Source organism: Penaeus chinensis, chromosome 21, assembly GCF_019202785.1.
Source record: "Penaeus chinensis breed Huanghai No. 1 chromosome 21, ASM1920278v2, whole genome shotgun sequence".
NCBI classification, from domain to species: domain Eukaryota; kingdom Metazoa; phylum Arthropoda; class Malacostraca; order Decapoda; family Penaeidae; genus Penaeus; species Penaeus chinensis.
Genome location: NC_061839.1, coordinates 6707403 through 6717402, shown reverse-complemented (window position 1 = coordinate 6717402; position 10000 = coordinate 6707403). Strand labels below are relative to the sequence as shown.

General features: G+C 38.7%; 1 protein-coding gene across 1 annotated transcript in view; it reads right to left on the bottom strand.

Annotated features, from left to right (window-relative positions):
- The window catches only part of LOC125036387 (glutamate-gated chloride channel alpha-like), a 27757-nt gene that overhangs the window by 535 nt on the left and 17222 nt on the right, over positions 1 to 10000 (bottom strand). Inside the window, exons 7-11 of the mRNA XM_047628979.1 lie at positions 7827 to 7909; positions 7486 to 7617; positions 4024 to 4222; positions 1506 to 1821; positions 1 to 357 (exon numbers count right to left, since the gene is read on the bottom strand). The exon at positions 1 to 357 is cut by the window's left edge and continues 535 nt beyond it. Coding sequence (XP_047484935.1) covers positions 208 to 357; positions 1506 to 1821; positions 4024 to 4222; positions 7486 to 7617; positions 7827 to 7909 — 880 coding nt within the window. The 3' untranslated portion in view covers positions 1 to 207. The remainder of the gene's footprint in view (positions 358 to 1505; positions 1822 to 4023; positions 4223 to 7485; positions 7618 to 7826; positions 7910 to 10000) is intronic.

Genomic DNA, 10000 nt, shown 5'->3' with positions numbered 1-10000 from the left:
TTTATTTGAGTTTATCATGAGTCCGACTTCTTGTTATACGGTTTGATCCTGCACTGGACTACTTACTGAATTGGTATACCGTCACTTTATTACACACTGTTATCTTGTACTAAACAATAAATGACAAAAAGAAACATTAGGAAAGGCATGGTACCATCAGCAAGACGAGTCAGCAGTGGAAATGACACTGTCCACACAGAAAAGCATCTACTTTCTCAAGCTAAGCCATTTTGTCCAGTAGTAAATATTGAAGATGATGAAGGCGATGGGGAAGGCAACAGGGCTCCAGGCTTCGACTCGGGTTCCCCACAGTGTCCATACGTTCATGTCAGTCTCTTGGGCTTCGGGCTTCGCTCCCTGGAGAAAAGGTGCATGAGATACAGCTGTCAGTAAATAGTAGATTATTCCTATGATGTTCTGCGACATCTACAGCTACATATATATAGCTATCAGATATATGAATGTATGTATAAGCGCTTATACATACATTAATATAATCTTTATGGATGATTAGGTAATGTGAATCATAATTATTTGAATGTAATATACACAGTTATTACACTTCCAGCAGCTAAAAGCCCTCCTCTCTTTTCTTTGCGTTCACAGGATTTCCAAATCGTCTTGAATGGACGTGCAAAACAGGATCATGATCTAAACATCTCTTGGTAAATGATAATGGAAAGTGGAATAAAGGGGTCAACGCATAATGGGATTTATAAAGGATCTATAGACACTAAAGAAAGATAATGGAAGCTGCATCCACCATGACGAACGAGAATATGAATGTGTCGGGTAGTTTCAAATTATCACCGATGTCAAGTGAATCTTCAGCTCATGTCTGATATATATGATGTGTGTGTGTGGGTGGGTGGGTGGATGTGTGTGGGTGTGGGTGTGGATGTGTGTGTGTTTCTCTGTGTGTGTGTAATATTGATGATACATATATTTCTTATGTTAATTTGAGCGAAATGCATCAAATACAGTTACACAGAAGAGCTATTCATCTCATTTACACTTTTTTTTCTACATATGCAATGGCGAACTCTGTCCAAGAAGCAAATGGTATATCTGAAATCATTATATGATTAAGAGTGAAAGTATCAATGACTTACACTTCATAAACCAACGACCAGGCCATACTGAAAGCTGTGATTAAGTTATCCTTCGCCAGTAGCACTGAATAAAAGGAAATATCAATCAATAAATAATATAAGTATAATCTCATAACAAAACATACGTTCCTCCTAACGTCTTACCTATTACCAAGGTTCCTCTTTGGATAAAATAACTCTTCCCATAAAAATAATCCAAATTCCCGTAAACACTTATAACGAATGTCTCCTCCAATTCCTCTCCAAGAGGATTTTCGCTTTGAATTTCTCCCTTTCAAAAAAAGAGAGAGAAAAAAAAATCCGTTGACTTTACCCAAATTTCTCCCTTCGAAAAAAAAAAAAATCCGTTAACTAAACACCCTCTTAGGTAAATAAACAGCAACCCACACACACCTCCTGACCCTCTCTCTGCGGCCGGCCTCCAGAGTCCGACTCAGCTGGCGTGATGGCTGCGGGTTTGTGTCTCAGGAAGGAGGAAGCATGGTTGGTGAAGGAAGTCGCAGCATTCCTCCCACGATTAGTCGGATTGTAGAGATTTCGACGCTCTTGGACTAACTGCGGAGTTGCAGACGATTTCGACGTCCTTTTGCCCCTTTCGTGGAGGAATATGACCACGGTGAACTCGAAGAGGACACAGAACACGAAGATAACGCACATGATCATCCACTGGTCGACGGCCTTTGCGTAAGACACTTTGGGCGTCTCCTGTCTGTGGGAATTTTGTTGTTATTTTGTGTTTTGTTCTTATCGTTTTCCTGGTCGTTGATGTGTTATTTTGTTTGTTTTTTTCAATTTTTTTGTTAAGAATGGTAATGTCAGCATTATTGTTATACAATGTTAGAAATGAATAGTATAGCACAAACTGGGATGATAATGGCATTTGTGATATTCACAGTAAAAATAATTACGTAGTTATTTTTAGGGATATTATTGTTAATGTTTTTCCTACCATAATCACCATCATTGTTATGTAAGGAACCCCACGAGCATCCTGCAATATCTCGCTCCCGTGTATTTGTCGCTTAAAGTCGCGTCTTCGTTCGTTCGCGGTTTTATCTTTCGGTCGTTTTTTTTTCTTTCTTTTCGTGAGTTTTGTGTGTCTTTGGTTCGTTTTGTGCTTTTGATTTAGTCTGCCTGATAGCCGTTCTCTTTGTTCCTTTATAAATACTTTCGTTTTTACTGTGCCTGTTGTCTTTTATCAGTTCTTATTGGTTATTTTATTGAATTCTTATTCACTGTTTTGAGCTATTTCTTTTTTTTTTCTTTGTTTTACCTCTTTATCATAAGCTACTTAGTTTGCTTGCTAGCGCATCATGGAGTGAAGGTACATATTTTCAACTGTTGTGTTTATTGTCACCTGAATTATTTTTATTTTATTTTATTTTATTTTTCTCTTAATTTGTATGACATCCTTCCTGATATTTTAAAACTGTAATCTGATTTTATTTAATATTATCTTATGTGGCCGATGACGTCATAGAGTGTGTGGGTGTGTGTGTGTGTGTGTGTGTGTGTGTGTGTGTGTGTGTATAAACCTGTTTACCGCCAAATACGGTCAGACTATAGCAGTATTATTGTGTATTATTGTTTTTTGACAGTTTTAAGAGCCTGATATATTTTTTTTTTTTTTTTTCTAGGAGATGGACATGACCTCTATTCTTAAAAGAAAACATGTACATTTAATGATGCCTAGCTCTTTTATTTCTTTGGTTTTACTTCTATTTCTATTTCTATTCACTGTTCCCTAGGGACTTGGCTGTGCTTGCTTTTATTTATGTGCTTGCTCTTATTATTCGGTGCTTCTGCCTACTTCTAGCTTTTGCCATTTTTTTAACTTCGAGATGCACCTTCAGTGTTTCTATGACGCCGTGTTTTAGATACTTTTTAAATATTATTTAAAGGCCCTTTGCCTGAGGATCATTTAGGATTCCTTCTTTTACTGCAGATAACGTAATTCTTTAGCTTAGCACTTCATTTTGAAACTGCAGTTTAAAACAAGTATAGGGCTCTTTTTGTATTTATTTATTGTTTTCCTGGTTTTTATATTAGTATCTTTATTTGTTGTTTTTTTTCAATGTTTACTTTAAATAAATAACGATGATATTAAGGAGATACACACTACCAAGGGGATCTGTACAAGAGGGAATATTTCAGGTACAGACTTGTGTCCCTTGCAAGCATAAAGGGAAGGGGTTTAATAGAGCGAAATCCCTGGCCACGGATGCAATTAGTCGATACACCACAGTTACTATTCTTAATACTTCTATTAATGCTTTATTGATATGATTATTTGTATCATCCTTATCGTAGTTTTTATTATCGTCATCGTCCTCAGTAACGGCAACAGCATTATTATCACTATCATGGCTATTATTGCCCTTATCCTAAGTGTTGTCATTCTCCATTATCATAACAGTATCAGTGGTAGTATTATTACCACCTCTGCATTTATATTGCCATTATTATGGCTGTTGTCATTATTGCCATAACCCTTATTTTTGTTGTTGGTATGGCTGTTGTTGGCATCTTATTTAATGTTAATATTGCTCCCATAATTATTAGCAATATTATTGTCGTTATTAACGTTTTCATCATTAGTATTAGAAGAGAAAGTATTTGTAATATTAGTATTAATATAATTCAATAATATTTTTAGCAAGTCTTCACTCAAGAACTGTATATTTAATCTTACAAGCTAATTTCTTAGATAAATGTTTTCACATAAATTCCCTAGATCTTATTCAGAGTTCTCCAAAAGGAAAATTATAATTCTACACTCAAAAGTAGTTCCTCGAGCGTGTTAGAGGAAAATGACATTTTAATCAAATTGACGTTATGAGATGTGACACACTCAAAGGAATCATGCAATGATGCTACTCTCATAGTAAAAACAATCAAAAGTGTACAGTACCTCACGCCAGCAAACATGGAGACCAGGGTAAGAAGTGTGGTGATTGTCAACACCATTCGAGCAGGCATTTGGTGGTGAGGCACGAGGAGGGTTAGCCAGGATACCATAACAAACAAACCCGAGGGAAGGAAGGTGTTCATGAGATGGTACACGATCCGGCGTCGCAGCACTAGTTCGATCATTACTGTTGGGTAGGAACCTGGTGATAGAGAGTAGATGTTTGGTGTTGGATACTGGTGATGAATGCGATGGTGGTGGTGAGGGTATGGATCAGTGGTTAATAATGGTTAATGGTTAAAAGCGAAATAAGTGTGCTAGATATCTAAGGTCATGTAGCACTAAAGTAAATGTTAGTGAAGGGTGGTTGGGTTAGTGATTAGTTGTTAAAGTTGGGCAAAGGAATTGGTGAGTGAATGGGTTAGGGTCGGGTGAGGTAATGTAAAGGGGTTAGATTAAGTGAAGGATATATATATGCGTTTGAGGAAGGAAAACAGGTTGTCAAAGCAGAAAGTGTGAGATTCTGTAAGAATGTCTGATAGGTTGGGAGGTCAGTGTAGGGAGGATAGGTGGGGGAAAGTATAGGTACGGGCTACTTCAAAACGTGGGCATGACAATAGAATGTATGGGACTGAAAGAGGAACATTACAGACTGAAATCACTGTGATCCAGCGGCGAAGAAAGATACGAATAACTGTGCAAGGGACAGTGGTTTGAAAGGGAGGTATGACATAAGGTGTTTTCTGGCTGATAAGTATGGACGAGACATAAAGGGAGTGCGGGGAAGAGACAAAATGGTAATTGGGGATTGGTATTGGAGGATTTGTAAGAAAAGTCTTTTGAAGGCATATAATGGATGGGTTATAAGAGGAAAGGATATGACATAGGTCGGGTCTGTGAGAGCGGAAACCGCGAATATTCCAATGAAGGATAGTTATACTTTCGTTTATTTAGTGATGAAGATTGCAGTGCGTGTTGGATAATTTGAAGGGGAAGGAGCTAGAGGGTGGGATAAGGAATGAGAAGGGGGATGTGGTGTTGTAAGGAGGGATATTAGGAGGTGGAGGGTCTGGGGAAGGGGATACTTGTGATATAAGGGATTCACGTGTGTATCCAGGAGGGAGTGGAAGGGATAGAGGGGATGGTGGGAGGGTTAATGTAGGCGGGGCTGGAGTCGGGGGGGATGGGTTTTGTTGGGATGGTGTAGGAGGATAGGGTGTAGGGGGAATATGAGTAGGAGGAGAATGGATATCGGCAGTCACTTTGAGTGTGGAGGGAGCGGGAGTTGTAGAATTTGAAGGTGGATGAGTGTCAGTTTGGGACTCGATTATGTAGTTTTGAATATCATCAAGTTTCTGTAATGGAGTTGGTTGGGGAGTTTTGTGAGATAAAGATTTTCTTGTGAGGGGGGGAAGAGAAGACTGGTGTCTGAAGAATAGGGGCAAAGGAAGGTGGAGCTGATTGTGGGGTAGGGGAAGATGGGGTGGAACGTTTATTCTGCCTGCTGCTGGTAGTGCGGGGAGGGAGAGGGGAGGGTGTTGGGGCTGTAGTAGAGATTGAAGTGTCTGGATTTAGGATGACAACAGAATTTGACTGGGGAAGGTAGGAGGTAGAAGAGGGGAAGTTAGATGGAGGGGGGAGGGGTAGGTTTAGGAGAGGGTGTAGAAGCTTGGGAGGTAGGGGGATTGGCAGAGTGAGCGACATTACTGGAGTAGGGAGTAAGAGAATAACCTCGTCGACGTGCCTCCTCTCTGGCTTCACGTAAAGTTAGTCCAAGTCTGAATCTCAGAGTTGCAAACCTCAGACTCAAATTTGTAGGTGGGGCAGCCTCTATAAAATACATTATGGGGGCCGCCACAGTTGGCACATGGTCATGTCTACGGAAAGTAATTTTGGCAATGTTAGTGGGTTTCTTACGATGACCTCTGGGAGGAATGGAGTAGCATTGTACTGATGTCGCATCATAGTCCGTGAGACAGGCGAGTAAGTCTTCTCCACAATCTGACTATTCTTTGTCATAGATTGGGCAATCTGTTGGGGAGATAGAAACAGTTCCGGTGCAAGTATTGAGGGTTGGATGAGGTTCTGTAGGGATGGGATTACCATATAGATCAGTTAGTTTGCTAATGCTATAGCTTGGTTTTTAGATGTTACTGTGACGAGACGGGAGCGGTCGGGTTGGCTACGGAAAGAGACTTTGCCTACTTGTTTTTGAAGACATTGCTGGAAGAGAAGGGTGTTGTCAGAGTAGGGAGCTGTGGGAGGGATCACGAAAAATCGGTCCTATTTGGCTAGGCTAAATAGAGTATTTAAGATTCTTGTAGAGGTATGGGTAGTAGAAGGGCGGGGGCGTGTGGAGGAGGGAGCAGTGCTGAGGGGGGTAATGTTATGGGGAGGTGGGCAATAAGGCTGTAAGGTAGTAATAAGGGAGGATGGGGTAGTTGATGAAAGGTTGTGGGGGTAAAAGTGTTGAAGTTGAGCATGTTGGGAGAGTAGAAATGTCTCTTGGGGGTTGAGTGTTGATTAGGGTGGATACTGTACGAGTAGGCATTGAGGAGGGGGTAGTTGTTGTAGTGTTCGGAGCCGTGGTCAAAGGAGAGCCTGGGGTCGGGGAATCGGGAGAGTTTGAATTATTGGGGCTATTTGATGAAGGGGCAAGACTCATTGCCCCTAAAAGTGGAATTGCATCTTCATTATTGGCCATGGTAAGCCTGGGGTTTGTTGGGGAGAAAAAAACAGTCCACCCCGCAGGGTCCCCTTGAGGGGTAAGGGCTAGGTTAAAGCAGGGGAATACCGTGCCCATGGCTCCCTCAGGCCGTTCAGGACTGGCACAAAGGCAGCCTTTCATCCTTTCAGCACGGCTCTCACACCTTAGGAAGTGGATAGTAGAAGGGGTTGGTGAAGGGACAGAAAGGAAAAAGTAGGAGGGGGGGAAAAAAAGACCATGCAAAATTTGTTGAGTCGAGGGCTGAGTCCCAAGGTTGGGGAGTTCCCCAGCATTGGGTCCCAGTCTCCGCCTCCTAAGTCCCCCCACGACAACAACGGGCAAGGGATTGGGGGGGGGGGATCAAAAGAGGACGATGGAAAGTGATGATGTTGTTGAGGTTATCAGCACGATGCTGTATTTATTCTTTGGTGTTTAATGGGTTATATACCCTCTCTCTCTCTCTCTCTATCTCTATCTATCTCTATCTCTATCTCTCTCTCTCTCTCTCTCCATTTGTTTCTCTCCTTTTCTCTCTCTGTAATATTTGTTTGGTAACTTAATTAGTATAATTAGTAAGGTAACAGAACGTTCGTCTTTTTAAGGATAATATCGTATCAATCTAAAATTCACCAATAACACTTCAAAGCCAATGGACATTACAACCTTAAAAGATTTATACACACATCAACGCAAAGAGACGGCATAAAAAGCCCTTCGTAAATGCATCATTGAACAAAACGTTCGCCATGTTCTCTCACGGTTCTGGTGTGAAGTATTCTGCTGTTGGACACTGTAGAAATCGAAGTCAAATTGACCCGACTGGATCTGAGGCGAACGACCAATCTTAGGATCGAACCAGTTGTAGGACACTTGCTTGGCCGTAAATTGATCTGAAGCATAAAAGTCGTTGACAGATTCATGTTCAGAGTTGGACAAACATTTTAGCGTAAAGGCAGTCGTTGTGAATGTTTACACTAGTGAATGTAATGCTCTTAATGTTCTTGTTCACGTTGGGTACTGTCATTATTAGTGTTTTTTTTTGTTTTTTTTACTTTGATCTTTAATCGTCATCGTAAACAAGACTGTAATGAATACTTACAACTTTCCATTTTGAAATAACAAACTTGGTTATCAAACGGGTAAGCAGAGAAGTCCATGGGGCAAGAGACGCGAGTGGTAACGCTGAAAGGAATACAATGTGTTTAATATATGATTTAGAAAAAAGGTTTGTTGTGAGTTCTTACAAACATGCATACACACACATATATACATGCATACACACATGGATATGTATGTATATACATATATATATGCGCACACGTATATGTACACACAAGCATGAAAAAAATGTGTATATGATTTAGAAAAAAAATGTGTTGTGATTACTTATAAATATACTTACACACGTACATACATACATGCCTACATATTCACACACACATATATGTGTATATATATATATATATGCATATACCCCACACACACAATATATATACATATATATATGTTTATATACATATGTAGGTGTGTGTATGTATATATGTTTGTATGTATGTATGTATGTATGTACGTACATATATACATACATACATACATACATACATACATATATATATATGTATGTATGTATGCGTGTGTGTGTGTTTATGTGACACACACACACACATAATATATATATATATATATATATATATATATGTAAAATATATATACATAAATACATATAGCGCGTGTCAGCTTTATGCATCAGTGCATGTTTATCACATGTTCGTCAATGTACAAAGATTGAAGAAATTGGACATTTACCTGGTGTATATTACATATTTGAACATGGCATGCGCATTAGTTTCTATGCAGAAAAAAATGGGCGGCAGAATATTACAAAAGCATGAAGAATGAGTTAGCATTTTGTGAACAGATTTGTTTAACTAATTCATGGAAACCCTTATTCAAGGAGACTGGTTTGCAATTTTTTCTTCCTCTTTTTTTTTTAGCACTAATAAAACTAAGTCGATCTTGGGATAATGGAATAGCTGTCGTTAACAAACACGGTTTCTGGTAACAAACATCGTAATATTTTAGCTAAGACTTTATAAAAGCAAAGAGGCAATTTATCGAAGGCAATTACGTTAAAGTGCGCTTAACACGTTCGCGAGTTTCGTCGTCCAGATTTTTTCATACAACTGATATAAGCAACCTTATTAAAATCTGAATTATGTCAATTACTGAGACTTCATTTAGTGAGAATTTTGAAGAGAAAATAGCAGTATGCAGTGCACCCATTTTCTTTATTGACGGAGAAGTGCAGTGGGTTGCTGCCGGGTCAAAATGTTTTCAAGTTTCAAAGCCGGTCTACTTGTCAGAATTTTTCACTACGTTGATATGGTCGTAATTCTGATAATAATTCTAAATAAAAGAAGTGAAAATCTGTACTAAAAGCGGTGACAAAAATGATAATAACAGTGATATAATAATGGCGTTTGTGATGTGGCAACAACAATGACCATAGTAATAAAGTTGATGATGAAAATGACAACTCGATAACACTCAGAGCGAACCTCTTCCTTTAGCTTAAATCTGTCCCCTTATTTCATCTTTATAAATATGCATACGGTATTCTGTTCCTGAAATCTTTAATTTACCCTGAAGTTCCCGTATACTACCCCGAAATCGAATGATTCTTTCTCAGTCTTAAATCAGTTGTGGCTTATTACCATAAATCTACCCTAAACTCGCAATAATTTCCTCCTAAAGGAAATAACAATGATAACAGTGAGGGAATGATACTCTATTCTAAGTAATAATATTGACTAGAAGATAATTTAAGTTAAATGTATGGGAATGTGGTCAAATGTGCATTACGAAACACGAGTTTTTCACATTTTTAAGATAAAATTACACATGTTCAATTTATATCCCAGAGCCATCTTGTCATGTTGGTGATTTTTCCGCTAAACCTAGCGAATTTGAATGTCAATCTGACGGAGAAAAATCTGAATTTTGCAAGAGTAACTAGCGATTTTTCTTGTCGAAGCTAGTGATATAGTTTTTTGAGTATTTCCTATAATCTGACGGATTTTGAAAAATGTAGTAATAATTCGTCCTTTTTCCTACCGAGGTACTTCATGCTAACGAATATTAGAAACATACTTTAAATCTTTAGTTTCCTCAACATTGTGAAAGTTTATATTTTTTTTATATGAAAAAGTCCATTATGTTTCCTTCTTCTTCTTTCCTGCTGAATAACTTTTTTTCTTTCCTTTTTATTCTTTG